The following is an 18,057-nucleotide window of genomic DNA, read 5'->3' as shown; positions in this document are numbered from 1 at the left end:
GATGGACTTACGGACTAGTATCAGACTTAAGGATTTGAGTTGAACTGGGGTAGGATGTTTTATTGATGCATAATTACTTCTTGATATAAAGCTCTTACACAGATATGAGCTTGATATAAAACTCTGTCTTACACATATATGAGTGTCACTGATTTTTCTCTCTCTGGGCAACCTGGCCTAACACTCTGTTTTTAGCCAAGATCCATCTAACGTAACTAATGATAGCCCTTGTTCCAGGCTGTGATGATGGTTAGGGATTATGCCAACTAGGCACTCCTGGGTAAGGATAAGGATGGAACCCAACCTATAAATCATGACCGAGTCTGATAATACCTCCTTGGGGCAGGGGCAGGGTGGGAGGTCAGAGGGGCAGAGTTGTGGGGGGGCATCTTTTGTATAAGAAAGAGACCTAGCAGAGTCAAATCCTCTTTGGGCCTTCACCTTCAACTGGAGTTGGATCGTGTTTTCTAGTTCCTCGATCTCCGATCGCGTCCCCTGCTGATCCCAGGCGTGTCAGCTGACTATCAAAGGTGGATTCATTCAGCAGACTTCACATTCATTACCTCTGCATCTACCAGTGTGTATGCCTGCCAGCCCTGCTGCATCATCCTGTCTCCTGTTTGTCAGCTTTTATGAGTCAGAAGCCTGACTTAAACCTGACTGCACTTAGCTACTTCTACAACTGTGTAAGCCATTTCTCAATATAAAGTTCTTTCTATATTACAACTGTCACAGGTTTTTGCTTTGTAGAGAACTCAACCTCATGCACATGTCCTCATCTGAATCCTGCCTGAACCACTGATGGCTCCGTCAATGGACTGCTGCAACGCTGTTGGGTAATCCTCAACAAAAGTTTACTTGCATGTGATAATATCATTCTACAATCTGATAATTCTGTTGGGTCACTTTTCTTTGGAATGGGTACAAATGCCAAGAAGTTGTCGTCCAAATTTCCTGACACAGACGAGTGAGTACTTCCAATACTTGATGAGCTTGTTGAAACATCTGATTGGCGTTCCATCAATTCCTGGAGCCGTGTTTTGGCTCATACCTTCCATGCAGCTTGAACGTCTTCCTTCAGCACCGCTGGTTCTTGCTCAGATGCTACCGCCTAAAATGGTGCAATGTTGAGTAGATCTTTTTTTTTTTGGTAATTAAAAGATCATTTTAGTGGGGACTCTTAGAACTCTTGTTACAATCCACACATCGATTACATCAGACATGTTTGTTCATGTGTTGCCTTCATTCTTTCAAGACTTTTACTTTCTATGGAACCCTTGCTGTCAGTTCCTCTCCTTTACCCTCATAACCCCTTGAAAGATTATAAATTATTATTTTCATATATCACACCAACCGTGGTCTCCCTTCCCCCATGTTTTCTGTTGTTCTTCCCCCTGGAGAGGGGTCTATGGTTATGTATCGATCGTTGCTGATCAGTTCGCCCTTCTCCCTTCCTCACCCACCCCACCCCCACCCTTCTCTCTACCCTTCTGGTATAGCTATTCCCACTGCTGTTCCTGGATTCTGTGTGTTGTGAGCCCCCATCTCTTATCTACACCTGTGTACATGCTCCGGTCTAGTCTGAATTGAGAAGAAGCACTGGGGCCACGATAGTTGGGGGTGAGGAAGCCTCAAGGAACTAGAGCAATATTGTGCTTTTCATCAGTGCTTTATACCACCTGGTTGGTTCACCCCTTCCCTGTAGCCCCTCTATGGGGGGATTGCTCCATGTCCACAGATGGGCTTTGGGTCTCTGCTCCAACCCCCTTGTTCTCAACAATATGTTTCTGTTTGTTTGTTGTCTTTCTGGTGCCTATTCCTCGGTCCTGATGACACCTCGTGATCACACTGGCTGATGTGCTTCTTCCATGTGGACTTGTTGCTTCTCTGTTGAATGGCCGCTTGTTTAGCTTCAAGCCTTTAAGACCCCAGACACTGTATCTTTAATAGCCAGGCCCCATCTGCCTTCTTCACCACATTTGCTTATACACCTCCTTTATCTTCAGCGATTGTGTCGGGAGGGTGAGCATCTGAGACTGCCTATTTATTAGAACAAACTGTTCTTGTATTGCAGGAGGGCATGGGCAGAGGCCCAAAGTCTGTCCACTACCTCAGTGTATTACCATATAAATATATTTACATAGGCCAATACCTCTATTTTGGTGGATTAATGTATTTACATATGTATACATCTTTGTTTATACCTCTATCCACTGCTTTGCTTCCTTGACTAGGTCTTTTGGGTACAGTCCTCTATAGATTCTTTCCATCTTATTTTGTTGATTCCTGGATTATTCAATATTTTGCTCACAGATTTATTATATCCTTTTTAGAATCTTTCAATATTGCAACTTGGGACATGGATTTTTTTTCTTTAATTCTTTCAGTTCAAGATATGCTGAGCGTTTAATTCCTTGTTGGTTTTCTAACTCTAAGTTGTAGCACATTTCAGTATTTTACTTTTCTACTGTAGCTGCCTTTTGAAAATTTCTGTTCAGTTCCTGACCTTCACCATGTCTCCATTTGCCTTAGCTACTCTATAATCAAGATCAAGTGTCAGCATCTAACATCTACTTTGATCTTTTCCTTCCGTCTGTCTTTGTAATGGCCTTTTGCTTTTTCGTGAATGATGTTATTGATGTCCTCCGACAGCTCAGCAGGTCTTCAGTCACAGTGTCTAATGCATCAAATCTCTTCTTGAAATGCAGGTGGGACAGACTCAAGGTCGCATTTTGGCTCTCTTGGACTTGTTTTAACTTTCTTCAGCTTCAACCTGAACTCACATGTGAGTAACGGATCGTCTGTTCCAAGTCCGTGCCTGGCCTCATGTTAGCTGCTGAGATTGGGCTTCTCCCTTGCCTCCTCCCACATATGTATTCAATGGGATTTCTGTGCAGTCCATCTGGAGAAGTCCGTGTACATCACTGCTGTTTGTGTACCTCGCTGTACACACGGTACCATGATGCACGTCAAGACAGATCCTGAAATGTCCTTGTTAATGCTAAATGCAATGCCATTCCTTTTGACTGTGTCATTCCCAGCAAAGACTCAAAATGGCCAAAGCCATGTATTTCAGCTCATTAACTACTAGCATATGAATCTTTATGCATTCCATTTCATTTTTGAAGACTTCCAATTTTCCTAGATTCAAACTTCATACGTTCAGAATTCTGATTATTGGCGTTTTGCACCTGCTTCTTTTCATTCTGAGTCGTGCCCCATCAGCAATTTGAAGGCCCTGAAGGCTTTACGTCCCCAGGCTTTTCGTGCGTTCACATCATCGTGGTGAACTTCCCCTTGAGAGGGCGGCTCTTCCTCAGTCGTATTTGAACTGCTTTCTGTCCTGAGGGGCGCATCCTCTTGCGCTCCCCGACAGTGCTCTGCTTGTAGTCACGGGGCCTTCAGTGTCTGAGAGTGTTCAGCTGCTAGTCAGTCACAAGGTTCCAGTGGCGAATTCCTCGAAAGGGGACAGCCGAGTCCGTCTCCACAGTCTGTCCGTCCGTAGTCTGGAAGTCTTCCTGACACCTGTACACACTGGGTGACTCTGCTGGTATTGGAAACACCAGTGACACAGCTTCTAAGATCACAGCTACACAGCGTCCACAGTACAGACAAATGGTGGTTTAAAAGATTAGGTGGGCTAAAGACGGATCAGAAAGTAGATATGCATTCTTGGGAGGCAAATATCACAGCCGCTCAGAGGTACAGGTCATATCTATCCGCCTATAATAAGCTCCTGAACCCGCCAGGACATATTCCTAGATATTATCTTTCTCCTTCTCTGAAAGGTTAAAAAAAATCCAGCCACCATTGTCATGTGCACCCCACCTCATGGCAACTTTGTGCACGTCAGAGTGGCCTGTTTCCAACAGCTGTTTTACAGAAGTAGATTTCCAGGCCTTTCTTCCAAGTTGCCTCCAGGTGGGCTCAAACCTCCGTCCTTTCAGTTAGCCCCAGAGTGCCATGACTAGTGAAATCACCCTGAGAGGGAACAGAAGGTTTTTTCCTCATTTTATACTAAATAAGTGACAGGAACTGAAAAAGCTCTGCGCCATCTTTTCTGCCTGTGAATCTAGTGTCTCCTTTACTCTGGATCAAAGGAACTGAAAAGTAGCAAACAGCAAACCCCACTGGACACGTGGGTGGCCCCATCTGGAACAGCATGCACGGCCCGTCCCTCTTACCACAGTGGCTTTCGTCACTGTTGTCTCCACAGTCATCCTCCAGGTCACATTTGTAGGAGAGCGGAATGCAGGTGCCAGATTCCTGGCACCGGAACTGGGTGTCCAGATCACAAACTGTGGTAGCTGAAAATGGGAGACAGAACACACCAGTTAGCTACAACAAACTCTTCCCAAGTACACGTGTATCTCTAGGAACCCGCTGAAAAATCAAAAGGAAACAGATTGTAATTATATCTACAGAAATTCAATCTAGACTTCTGGTAGAAATGAGCTGCCTGAAAACTGGAAGCAGAGAACCCAGGGCGATGGGGGCCTATCTTTCCCTGGACAGCCTCCAGATCTGCATGGGGTAAGGAACAGGTGAGAGATTGTTGACTGGCTGGGAGAGAAAGTGATAGGCTGGGCCATCTCCCACGATCCCTCCAGATCAGAACGTTGGCCAACACAAAGGTTTCCTCCTAAGTGCACGGCAGATAGAGCCCAAAGGAGAAAACTGACATTAGGAGAGCCCAGTTTCACACAAGACGCTGGCTCTTCATTGTCTCCATGACATTAAGTCAGAAAGGCCGGCCGCCTCGGGTGCCAAGTCTTACACACGCAGGTTCATTCCATACAAACCACATTTGAATACACCTCTGTGATCAGCAGGTGCTGCAGACAGGTTTGCTCAGTAATACATTTGCCCGAGTCTCCTTTAAGGAGCCCAGGTAGCAGACGGGCTAAGCATCGGGCTGCTAACTGAAAGGTTGGTAGTTTAGAGGCACCACCTGCTCCGCACGAGAAAGCTGAGGCTGTCAGCTCTGCGAAGAAGCTGGGCCCTCACAGGGTTGGGCATTTTTAATGAGATGCAAACATGTTGGCTCAGCAAGCCTTTGGTGTCATGCATTGCATGACAATTTGCCACCTCGGGGTGCTGACCCTTCCATCGTCTTCGGAGCAAGATTAGAGCCAAGGGGAGGGTTTCGTGCAATAATCTGTCACAGGGTGAGCCTTGGATTGACTGAGCTGGTCCACTAAGCATTTCATGAAATAAGAGCTCCACAGGATCGGCTGCTGCAGTTGAATTCACAGGAGAGACTGGCTCAGGGGATGACAACTGCTTTGTGGAATCTCAAAGGGGATCATTTTGATAGATTTTTCTGGAAAGACACAGCATGGTCCCAGAGGCTTGTTAGGAAGACATTTGAGGAAAACTTTAGACTGCTCTGAGAAGAAGGGGAGAAAAGTTGTGCCAAGGAACGTCTGTCCCATCACAACCACGCCCCTGCTCACTGTTTGGGGGCAGCAAGCCTGTCCTATGAGCATCTCATGGATAAGCATTCCCGCGTCTACCTTTCTGACTTTTTTGTTCCTTGAACGCAGAGAAAATTCCAAAGGAACACAGTGAAGTCATCCAAGGAGGCCCAAACTGCCATTTGGACCCAGTGCATACAGAACTCTTCGAGGAGAGGTCAGATAGAAACCTTCAGAAGGGTGTACACCTACATGGAGGATATGTCGAGAAACAATAGCTTGACATTCGGCAAGTTTGGTTCAATAAAGGTTTCTCCCATTCTGTAACAGTAGTGTTGGCCCCTTCTGTAGCAAAGGCAAGAGCTCTGCAGGCCGTCAAGACTAAGGTTAAACCCTGGCTGTCTCTTTCTGAGGCCATTAATTTTAACCTCCCTTAGCCTGATTCCTCAATAAGGCAATCAGAACGGAACTAAGCGCTTTCAACCAATCAGAAAGGCCAAGTCTAGATTTTGAATCTACCACCTACAACTTCACCCTCACCAACTTAACCATCTGTCCCTCTGTTTCCTCCACCACACCTGAAGATCACAGCATTCCGGTGGCAATAACCAGGAAGACAATGCTGGGAGCCGAGCCGAAAGCATATGCTACAAACACAGTGGCTCCTAGCGAAGGCCAGTCAGCTTCGGAGGTGCCCCTCGGGCCCCAGGGTGAGCACACAATTAGGTTTCCTCCCTCTTCGATAGAGAAAACGCCTGGGTTTAGCACCATCCCGGGCGGCACCTGGGAAAGCCTGCCAGGCAAGTCGGCGGGAAGGAAAGCAGCTCTCTGCACAGCTGAGGCTGAGGTGACAAAACAGAAGCACGGAATGGAGGGCGTGGGCGTGGGCGTGCGCGAGATGAGAAGCCAGGCGATGTCCCTGCTGCTTGACAGCCGAGCACCTCTTATTTGAGGCTCCATGTCGCCCCTGTAATCGAGTCTGGGTGGGAGGAAGGGGGCGAATGCAGAAACGACAAGCCTGCCGGGGCTCACACCAAACCCTTCAGTGCCTGACAGCTACCCAGCCAGAGGAGCCTGTTCACGATGGGGTGAGGGAGGGGAATCTGCTGACACCATCGCTCCCTTCTTCTCCCCTCTGCTTCTGGGTCCTGCCAGCTTAAGGGATGCTCCACTCCACCCAGGGTGCACCCCACCAACCCAGTGAGCGCTCTTCTCCCTGCTGCTGATCTCCTTGGTAAGGGCGGCTGGGCAGGAAATGCTACCTCTGTTCTCTCTCACTGCTTCCAAAGCCCCTGAATTACACTTCGCCCACCTCAGCCACGCAGACTTTCCAGAACGGAGTCAGTGGTGAGCTCAGAGCAGAAAGCTAGTGTCAGGGTCTCGGAAGGTCAATCTCAGCTGGCATTTACACCACACCAGGGACGGGCCCGAGCTGGCCACAATCCTACTCGGACTCACACAGGCTTGTCTGGAGTTGAAATCCACTCAGCAGTATGTGCTTTGGTTTTTTGGGTGGTTTTGCTGTTGCTGCAAGATTTCCATTCAGTAACAGCTCTTCTCCCTCTGTGTGATATGCACTCCTTGACGCCAAAGGACAGGATTAAGGGAAGGTCTTGTTAAACAGCCTCCATCCAAGCTAACAGTGCCAGAGCATCTGATGAACTGACCCCGCTGAGCTACTTTCTGGGTAAGTGGCTCGTGAACCTGGTGCAGGGATGCTAACACACTCTGGACAGCCTCGAGAAGAAAGGGCGGTTCCAGAACACCTCCTGGTGCTCATAGAGAACCCCCACATGGATCAAGGGGCAGCTGAGGGAGCAGGCTAAGGGGACCAGGAGAGGTGCGCTCTCAGCACACTTACGCACGGTCTACGCTGAGCAAACCATCACAGAAGCTGGAGTCTGTGAAGCACGGTGTGGCATCAGGATTGGAGGAGACTTTATTAACAACCTGGGATATGCAGATACACAACCTTGGTTGCTAAAAGTGAGGAGGGCTTGAAGCATTTGCTGACAAAGAGCAAAGAATACAGCCTTCTGTATGAATTACAAGTCTTCGTGTACAAGTACTTGTAAAGAATCCTTCACAACAATTCTTCGTAAAGAAAACCAATCCTCAACCTAACATCACGATAAATGGAGACTAGATCCAAGTTGTCAAGGATTTTGTCGTGTTTGGCTCCCCAATCAATGCTCATGGAAGCAGCAATCAAGAGAGCAAACGACACAATGCCTTGGGTAAATCTTCCACACCAGACCTTCTTCAAGTGTTGGAGAGCAAGGCTATTACTTTGAGAACTACTGCCTCAGATGCATTGAATAAGGTAGCGGTTCTCAACCTGTAGGTCGTGACCCCTTTGGGGGTGGGGCAGTGTCGAACGACCCTTTCACAGGGGTCGCCCAATTTATAACAGTAGCAAAATGACCGTTATGAAGTATCAAAGAAAATAATTTTATGGTTGGGGTCATCACCACATGAGGAACTGTCCTAAAGGGTCACGGCATTATGAAGGCTGAGAACCGCTGGAAAAGGATTGAAAAAATCCCAATGCATTTGGAGTATGCTACTGGCAGAGCACATCGACAGTCCCCAGGACAACCAAGAGAACAAGCAAGTCTCCTTTGGAAGAAGGACAGCCAGACACTCCTTAAAGGCACTGATGGTGAGGTTTTGTCTCGTGTGCTTTGGGCGTATTATCAGGGGAGATCGGTCCGCCAGAAGGTCCTCTTTCTTGGTAGTCATCAAAAAAGAGGAAAGTCCCTAACAAGATGGACTGATGGCAACTACAAGCCACCATTGGCTCAAGCATAGGAGCGGCTGTGAGGCCGGCGCAGGACCGGCAGGGTCCGGTTCTGTTGTACAGAGTCCCTATGAGTTGGAACCAATTTGACGGCACTGAACAAGAGGTTCAAAGAAGCCCCAGTGGCACTGTGGGTAAGCAGGAGTGTCAATGGGCATGGCAGGGCTTTACGTTTTTGGAAAGGAGATGGTGGCGTTCTGGTGGTGCTGGGCGTGGCAGTGGGTCCCTAACTGGGTTGGCAATTCAAACCCTTCAGCTGCTCCACGAACGAAAAATGAAGCCAGTTCTCTCTTAAAGAGTCACAGTCTCTGAAACACTCAATGAGTTGGAATTGACTCAATGGCTGTGGGTTTCAATGGAATTAAGATAAATGTGCAACTGAGAAAACTTGTTTACAGCTGTTCACTGATAGCAGAGGCATGTTTATACACATTTTGTTTGGGGAAAACAAAACGCGTATGAAATAGGATTCTGGTAACGACACTTTCTGACTGATGCTCTGGTAAAATGACTGAAAGAGAAGCCCCCTGCCTGGTTGAGGATCCCCCCCCCCCACCCATTCATGGCTTAACTTCTCAAAGCCAACACTGTATCCTTCAATGTCTCCAAACTGGTAAGATCCAGTGGCTTTTCTAATACAGTCCCCTTTTCCTGGCTAACTCCCCAAACGTTTGCCCCTCTGGGTCCTGCCCACACAGCCTTGCTTTACCCCATGGCTCCCACTCACATTCTTGTTCAGGTTCCTGTCCAGGAAACACACACTCTCACATACAGTGCACCCTTGCCTATTCTTGTCCCTTCCCCCCTCTGCCTCTGGAGGGCTCACCTGCCTCTCTCGGGTGCTCCAGGAATGCCTGCCCAAGTGTGACTTGGGAGCCCGACCCCAGCATAGAATTCATCAGGCTACGAAAACTGCCAACTCACTCTTCCGCCTCACAAGGTCAGGGCCTGTCTCCACCTTGGTCACCTGTACGTGTACACACACACACACCCCACTCGAAGGGCAAAGCACCATCCTCAGCAGTTGATACTGAGGCCTTTAAGTTTTGAGTGAAGGAAAGATGGATAGCGCAGCATCCACGATAACAGGCTCTTGGTTTGCCTTCAGCTCCCACTAACCTCAGCCGTCTACGCCAGCAGTTCCAAGGAGAGCAGTGCTGCTCTGCGGCAACCCCACTGTGCTGTGCACCGAGGCTGTCATGGGCCTGCTTCTCAAAAGCGGGTCACCAGCACTTCTCTTTTTCCCTGAGGCAACCCGATGGACTCAAACTCCCAACGTTGTAGGTGCATCACCCAGGGGCTCCACTTGAGTAGTTAGGAAGCCAAAGAATTCAGTGCAAGGATAACATTCATGTGGCGCACAGCCCCCAGCCACACCCTAAGCCACACCAGGCATCAATAATCAACTACAACGCTTGCTTCAGAGCCTGGCATTCAGCCTGCCTCAAGTGCTTGAAGCAACGCACAGCATGAAACCTCTATGCCACCTCTGAAAAGGCGGAATCTCAGATTTATGAATCTATGAAATCCATCTGCTGACCTGCCCACGGCTATCAACTTTAACACCGTGTGAGGGCCGAGGTACGAGCCCACATGGCCCAGAACCTGCCCTGTTTCAGCCATGTGGTGTTTACTCAGAAACCTCCTGTAATCAGTATTTTATACTTTAAGTGTTTTTAATCTTTAAAAAATAGTGATAGTGACATATAGTGAGAACAGTGTCACTGGTTATGGAAACATGTTTTCTTGGTTCCCCAAGCCCCATCGGCATTCCCTGGTGACCAGCACCCTGAGCTGCAGCCTGCTGAGGAAAGGGAACGCCCACACCCGGCGGCGGCTCAGCCAGAGACTCACGGCAGTTCCTCTCATCGCTCATGTCTCCACAGTCATTGTCGAAGTCACACCACCAGATGCTGTTGATGCAGTTGCCGTTGCTGCAGCGGTACTGGTTGCGTAGACAGGTGTTCTCTAGCCATCAGCAGCCGGTGGCGGGGAGGAAATGAAACCAGAATTACTCCTCTGCTGGGCCGGGCACTTCCCCCCTTGCGTTTCCTCACACAACACATCTGCGATGGCAAAGGGGAGGGAGGGTACCATGCGCACGGGCACGCACAGGAAAGCAGCATCTGAGAGTGGCTTCCTTCTTCCTTCCCTCAGTGGAAATCAAGGGGAAAGGGGCAGGCTGAGGCAGGCGCAATGATTAAACAATGGGTGGCGCTGATGATGCCAACTGGGTGCACGAGGGCAAAGGTGCCCTACATCAACATGACAAGATACTGATTGCACAGGCAACTCTAATGGCAAGTGTCCACACGGGAGTCAAACATATGAAAATGGAGCCAATACAAAGAGCTTGCCTGGCATAACGAATTACGAATTGCTAACCACTAGGTCTGTAGTCCAAACCTAGCAGTTGCTCTCTTGTAGAACTTTGAGGCTATCTGTTTCCACCAAATTTAGTTTTTGGAAGTCTAAAGGGGCAGTTCTACTCTGTCCTGTAGGGTCACTATGCATTGGAAGCAACTCGAGGGAAGTGGGCCATCCAGTCAATATAGGCCTAATCCTTCAACACACGGTAACACCCATGGAAGCCGCTAGAACCTGATAGGACTGCCTTCTTGTTCCAGGTCTCGCAGGTGCCCTGCCTTTGGCAGGGTGCAGTCGTACAGCTTCTCCTAACGGGAGGAAAATAGCTGCACTTTCCTTCTCTGGCAGGTTCTGGCTTTCACAGGTTTCCATGTATATGCACACACACACACACACATTTAATTTACTGACCCTCTGGGTTGCAAAGATTTTCTCTGCATACTGAGAAGTTTTCCTGCCTCGTGACTGCTTTAAAATTAGCAGTTCTAAGTAATCACACAGTAGAGGGAAGAGTGGGGGGCGGGGCACTGTACAGAAAGTGGGCCAAAGACCCAGGACGGCCAGTCTCTGCTTTGGCTCGCCAGAGGCGCTGTGATGAGAGCCGTGGAAAGGCCTCCCTCCTCGGGGAAGGAGTACGGGCTCTGCCTGTGGCACTCCACAGCTTCCAAAGTCATGTTCAAAACCTGAGCCAAAGTTTCCTCTTCCTCTTTTTCTATCTGTACTTCTGGAGGAAAGACTGTAATCGTGACGGGCACTTGGCTGCCTGGACTAAGGGTTCTATGAGAAGGGAGGGTATGATTCAAAGAAAACATAAGATTTGGGGACACACAAAAGCTGGCCTTCTGGCCATCAGTCCAGGTACTTCATGGCAAAGGCCCCTCCCAGGAGGTCACCTCAGTGACAGGAATACGAGCCTGGGAGCCGGGGCAGTGACAAGGGTATTAACAAGAAAAGGAAAATTAAACAGCTTTTCAGAGGGACGACTGTAAACTTTCATCAAATTTTCATATTCAAATCCAAAGGGAGAGGTAGGCATGCCCACTTGGTCTTAGCCTGGAAGTAAATGTTCCACTTGTACGGGTCCAAGCCCTTTGCAAACATTGTTCAAAACAACAGGGCATTTCAGCCAGGGGAGGGGGCGGTATTGTGGGAGATGCTAGGCGAGATGGGGTGGAGCAAAACCAGTTCATCTCCAGTCAGGCTGGTCTAGAAAGCAGGCACAATGGGAAGACTATAGGTGTGGGGTGGGTGAGGCGCGAAAGGAGGGAAAGAGTGAAAGAAAGGTCAAGCCCAAAGAGCTGACACAAACAAAGAGGTCTGGGCTAGCTGACACCAAACTATAGCTCTGACTATGCCACTTAGGCTTGCTCGGGATAAATCCTCACGTCCCAATGACCCGGCCACCCACAGGAATCTGATGTTGGTCGCTGCTGCTCTTTTTGGCCCTTCACTCGGGCGCACCAACCGGATAATGGAAGAAAGTTGTGCCCAGTCCTGCACCAAACCCATGCCCGAATGTGGATCCCGCCGCCGTGACCATCAGGTTTCCACTGGCTGATTCAGGCACTAGATCATGGGCTCTTCCTTATCTCGAAGCTCCGCGGTAACCTAACCAGCATCCCAGCAACAAGCCTCTGGTGACAGACAAGTGCTGGCTGCCCTTGAGGCTCACAGACCTGGACTTGAACCTGGGTCTTCAACCAGGAAGGCAAGACTCTAACCACTGAACTACAACTGCCTCGTCGTACAGGAATCTGAAATTTGAAACCATAAAACCACCACCACCACTTCCATGGATCCATTCTGACTCACGGTGCCCGATATAGGGTTTCTGAGGATATAAATCTTTATAGGAGCAGACAGCCTCATCTTCCTCCCAAGGAGATGGGTGGGTTTGAGCCAATGATCTCGTGGTTAGGAACCCAATGCTTGCCCAACCATACACCAGGGCTTCTCATAAAGGAATCTAGTGGATTTTATTTTCACCTTGGACTCTTGGGCTTAAAAAGGTCAAGGAACAGGGAGCCCTGGAAAAGAAGGAGGAAAGAGGAGGTCGAACCAAAAAAGAAAAGAGAACTTACCTTCTTTGACACAGGTGCTGTTCTCCAGCCGATAGCCCGGGGGGCAGTCACATAGCAGGTCCCCAGATGGAAGGACCTTGCCCGGCACCCCCTCTGGGCACCTGCAGCTTCGGCTGTGATTAGCCTTGGGCAAGCAGAGCAGGCTGCAAGGCTTGGACACACAGGCATTGCTCCCTGCAGGGACGACAGACACACAGCGCAGGTTAGCAAATAACACGAGGCACCAACAGGGAAGACAAGGCACTGAATGTAACCTCGTCATTTAACAGCACGAAAACATGACACTCAGGAAGGCCCCTAGAACACTAAGAACCCGTACTCAGAGCGCTGAGCCAGGGCCTGACCAACAGGTGCACCAGAGACTTGCGTCCTGGTCTCAGTCCGATCACCCGCCAGTCATGCCAGGAAAATCAGACGCTACTCCTGGGGATTTAGCACCAGTATGCTGCTGAGACTAAGCTTTCTGAAAGGTAGCTAGAGTTAGGGGAAAGGCCACTCAGCCTGGGTGTCAAAGGTTTTGTGTGTCACAGATGTAGCCAAACCATCACCAGTTCAAGGTATAAAAAACCAACCCTGAGAATTAAGCTAACATCTGTCTGCAGAGATTCGGGAGACAACGTCGATTTGTGAAACGAAGCCAGGAGAAGATGGCAACCCTGGAGGTGACGGCTGTGCTCTGCCCACGTGCACCCCTACAGGGCTCACCTACGCAAGGGCTGCAATGCAGCCCGTCAGTATGACGCTTCTAGCCTTTTTACTCCCACCAACCAAACCAAACGACCTATTGCGGATATTGATAGGAATCAGCTATGAGTGATTGCTCCCAAGGTGAATAGTGATTGCCATCGTGCGGGTAGAAAATGAGTCACCTTAGAAGCAGGGAGGAGGCATCTCACTACCAGCGAGAGAAGAGTCAGGAGTGACGTGTCTGTTGGGCCCCAAGGTCCCTGTGCAGTGAACCTCCCTGAAACAGAAGATCGCTGCGATATCAGAAGAGCAAGAGACGGGCGGCAGCAGCAGAGACCAAATGATGGGCTTTCCAGACCACAGAGCAAGGAGGCTGCGTGCCTGCGGGAGGAGGCTGGCTTATAGACTTGTTAATTGAGGAAGAGAGGGTTGCTGACTCCCGGAGACACACCCGAGTGCCTTCTTGCTGAGACATGTGTATGGTGGAGTGGCAGGCCCTCTGGGCGTTCTGGCTGCCCAAAAAGAAACATCGCAATTTTGCTCAACAAGAGCCAGGGTCAATGGGCCATGTGGTTAAGATGGCAAAGACCAGAGAGCTATCAGGAACAGATAACAGAAAGGATCAAGACTGGCCTAAGCGGTGGTCAAGATACATTGGGAATTCGCAATGCCCACTTGTATCCAGAAAAGAAGGTTCGAGTAACAATGTGCAGAGCACGCAGGTAGTGTCAGCTGCCAAAAACCACTGTGAAAGCGTTGAGTTAAGGAGAACAGAACTGCCCACGAGATTACAAACCGGCTTTTCTGGTCTTGGCTGAATGGGCAGGAAGTCCCTGGCCTGGAATTATCCTGCTCACAACCACCGGAGAGTAAGAAAGAAGAAGCCCGGAGGCAAAGGGATGAAGGAGCACAGAGAGGACACGAGGGAGTGTGTGGCCTGGTCCCGCACAGCCTGAGATCTGAGCTCCCTCCACCAGCCCACACCTCCCATGAGACCAACCCCTCCTCCACCCGGACCACCTCCGGCTCCAGAGCTGCTCCGAGGGGCTATAAGAAAGTGACCGTTTGCGGCCCGAAGGGGAAGCACTCCAGGAAACCATGACACAGGCGAGGTTGCAGTGCCCCTCCCTGCCCTGCTGCCTGGGCAGGGTGACCGCATGTAGCTAGGCCGCAGCTGTTTGGAAACGTGATCAGGACAAGCCGGGTGATCTGGGCACAGTGCTTGTGAAGCCGCTGGCTACTACCTGCCCAGCACCTGTGTGCACACAAGCAGATCTAGATTGCCAGATCTTACTTCCAAGGCACTTCGTGGGAGACTCCAGCCTCCAATTCTACGTTGGAGCAGCTGAGCACAGTAACCCAGAGACTCTGGTAACTTCTGAGCGCTGCTAAACCTCCCCCAGACAGCAGGGCAGACCAGTAGGAGCGGGTGCTATTGGTCATAAAAGGCCCTGAGACCAGCGCCACGGGGCTAAGGAGCATGGTTTCTTTACCTCTCCCTAATTTAGAGCACACACCTGGGACTTCCCCACTTAGTGGCAGAACGGAAACAAAAGCCCGGCTCCTCTACTAGCGAGAGTACTCTGAGGAAGCTAATTAATAACTGAGGTGCTGGTCCCGACCTGTAACCGTGGTGACAGCCACACCTGTAGAGGACACTTGACCCCCTTAGTGTTCTCCATTTACGGGCTGGCTAAGAACCACAAAATAAAATCAATATCCTCCTGCAGGCAGGAATCCTGGCCGTTTGACAGGATAGGGAGTCCGTAGGCCCAGGGTGAGATTTAATCCGGCAGAGAGGAGGGCCCTTCTTGGAGTAGGGGTGCGGGGGAACCTAATGCCACCCCTCCAGGATCAGCCCTGTGGTTGGGAGAGGAGGGAAAAGCAGAGGAAGGAGGAAGGCTTCAAACCCAACAGGCTGGGACGCCCCAGCAACAGCTCCCTGATGGTCAGGACAGCTACTTTGCACATCCACTTGCCACTTCCCTTGCTCCCATCCCTTCTGATTTCAACAGGTAGACATTGAGCAGCTATTAAGTGCTCATTTGGAGGGACCCGCTGGCACAGTGGATAAGGCACTGGGCTGCCAACCCAAAGCTCTGGGGTTCAAACGCACCAAGCACTCAGAGAAAGAAGTGGCGTCTGGATCCGAGAAGGTAGACAGACAGCCTCTGGGCAGCTCGGCTGGGTCCTCCAGGGCTGCGATGCGCTGGAATCGACTTGTCAGCAGTGGGCTTGGAGTGGGAGTGAGTGCTTCCCGTCAGTGCGGCCAGCCGCTGCCGGGTGGCTCGCGGTGGAGCAGACTGCTTCCTGGTCCTGCACTCCCCAGGATGGGCTGCAGATCACACCACTGGGAAGCCATAGGGTCGGACTCTGGTTCTTTTTAAAGCGCATTGCCAGCCTTTCTCCTAATCTGGAAGCTCTGCTGACACTTATTCAGTATCATAGCAACATGCAAGCCGCCACTGACAGGAAGGGTGGTGCCGGTGTAGGAGGCGCACTGACTAGGAACCAAACCCGCGTCTCCTGCCTGCAAGGTGAGACTTCCCTACCCAGCCACTGAGTGCTCACTGAGTACACTGGTGAGATTCTTAAGCCAAAAATGACACAATCTCTTCCTCCCTAGGATTTCGAGTTTCACGGTAGGGGATGAAGAAGTTCAGTCAAGCACCACATAACTACATGTTGGGTTACAACAGAGGCAGAGCCCCAGTGCGCTCAAGGTCGCCGGGGAGAACAAGGGCCAACTCCTGTTGGGAAGCAACAGCTGCGTGGGCACCCAGCCTCGCCCCAGTGCCGCGCACTGTACGGGAGCCAAACAAGGATTAACCACATGCTGGGGCTCTCCCAGCTGCAGCAGGAACCACACCGCCAATCAACGAAGGGACCCAGGGCAGGGGGCGGGTGTAATTGTCCGCCAAGCACCAACACTGTAGGCAGGCAAATACATGCTGTCTTCCAGCTGTTTGTGTATCATTAGAAAAGAAATTAAGATGTCATTAGGAAGAAATTAAATAATGTGCATGTTGTAGTGACAACAGAAATGCCGGCTGCCAGAGCCTCCTCTGTGTGGTGATTGCCCCTGTGCAGCCCCTTCCCCAAGGTCAAGGCTGCAGAGACGGAGGAGGAGACTCGGCCTCACCAGTGGTCTTTCCCTTGTAGAAAATCTTCAGGTCCATCAGCCCAGTGAGCTGGTTTGCCAGAATCTCCATCTGGGACCCGCTGTATTTGGAAGCTCGGAAGATGCTGAGTTGTGACCAGTCGTCCCAGTAGATCTCGTTCTAAAAACAACAAGAATGCTTGCTCTTTAGTCCAGCTCTGCGGTCCTATCTTCTGAACCCCCTCCCTCTTGGCCCCCAATAAGGACAAGAGTCCCTCCAGGTAGTGGGCATCCAACTCTGATAACTGGTTGACTGACAGGCCTGATCAGCATTCCACTTAAACGCACGGACCAGGCATTGCACCCAAGTCCAACCACTGAACAACCCAGAGGGACTGTCCGAAAGACACTCCATCGGATAAACATCCTTGGAGATCCCAAGCCCTGGGTTCACACTCTGCCTTCCAGGAGCCGTAAGAACGCACCTGTCACTGGCAATTAACACAGAAGTGAAAGGTGGTACCGATGGAGCCCATCTGGTATCATCAGGGAAGGAAGTGAAAACGAAACCAACCCAAGGTACCAATAATGAGGGGCAACTGGGCAATTTCCACAGGAAGCAACCCCCACTTCCAACCTTGAGATGGAAAGTGTGATAGAAGACTCCCCCTTGCCCCGAACCTCTACCTGACCCACACCTCTATCTGACCCCTCACCCCACCCCAGCAAACTACACTGGATGTCACCGAGTCAATTCCGACTCACAGGCACCTTACACAGGGTTCTGAGGCTGTGAGTCTTTGCAGGAATCGATCGCCCCATTTCCCCTGTGCAAGGACCAGGGAGCTTGAACTACTGACCTCGTAGTTAGCAGCCCACCTCGCTGCCCACTACGCCATCAGGGCCGCTTACTTCTGCCGGACCTGCCTCCCCTAATTATCTCAATTAACTTGTTTAGTTCCTTGTTTAGAACATTCTTATAATGGTATGCTGGAACAAATTAGACAAACAGGTTACGTAAACAATACAATAAAGACTTCAAATCTTGAAATGATCCACTTTTGTAGACACTGGAGAAGCACCTCTGAGACACCAGGGAGAGCAAGCTTTTCCACCTCAGTGGGCTCTTCCAGGACGCGCACAGCCGGCCATGGGGGACACGCGTGACCAAGGACTCACTCACCTTAAAGACGGCAATGGCGTACGGGTGTGGGAGGTTGTCCAGGATTACCGAGCGCTGCTGGCCACTGAAGCTGATCCGTTCAATGCAGTCCAGGTAGGCGTCAGTCCAGTAGATCCACTGGTCATCCACAGAGATGCCATTGGGCCACTTCACATCCTCTGACACAAGGCGCAGGACAGCAGAGCCATCCATGTTGCTGCGGTAAATCCCGGGCCTCAGGTCTCCCAAGTCAGTCCAGAACATCACCCTGCAACGTCGTGAAACACACCCCATCAGAACTGGGGCCACAGGAACCCAAAGGCCCTCTCCAGGAGGTAAGGAGCCTCGCCAGAGCAATGCACGGTCAATTCCGAATCACCTCTACAACCTGCCGTTGGAGGATTTGAAACCACCTAATCCCTCCGCGCAGCAGCCCTGGTGGA

The 18,057-nt window shown here is 50.4% G+C and overlaps 1 protein-coding gene across 2 annotated transcripts in view; it reads right to left on the bottom strand.

Annotated features, from left to right (window-relative positions):
- The window catches only part of SORL1 (sortilin related receptor 1), a 215,236-nt gene that overhangs the window by 76,267 nt on the left and 120,912 nt on the right, over positions 1 to 18,057 (bottom strand). For both annotated transcript variants that reach the window (XM_075546728.1, XM_075546729.1), the window contains exons 20-24: positions 17,636 to 17,882; positions 16,495 to 16,633; positions 12,666 to 12,839; positions 10,072 to 10,185; positions 4,185 to 4,307 (exon numbers count right to left, since the gene is read on the bottom strand). In XM_075546728.1, coding sequence (XP_075402843.1) covers positions 4,185 to 4,307; positions 10,072 to 10,185; positions 12,666 to 12,839; positions 16,495 to 16,633; positions 17,636 to 17,882 — 797 coding nt within the window. The remainder of the gene's footprint in view (positions 1 to 4,184; positions 4,308 to 10,071; positions 10,186 to 12,665; positions 12,840 to 16,494; positions 16,634 to 17,635; positions 17,883 to 18,057) is intronic.

This window comes from Tenrec ecaudatus, chromosome 4 (assembly GCF_050624435.1).
Source record: "Tenrec ecaudatus isolate mTenEca1 chromosome 4, mTenEca1.hap1, whole genome shotgun sequence".
NCBI classification, from domain to species: Eukaryota; Metazoa; Chordata; class Mammalia; order Afrosoricida; family Tenrecidae; genus Tenrec; species Tenrec ecaudatus.
This window is presented reverse-complemented; position numbering and strand designations above follow the sequence as displayed.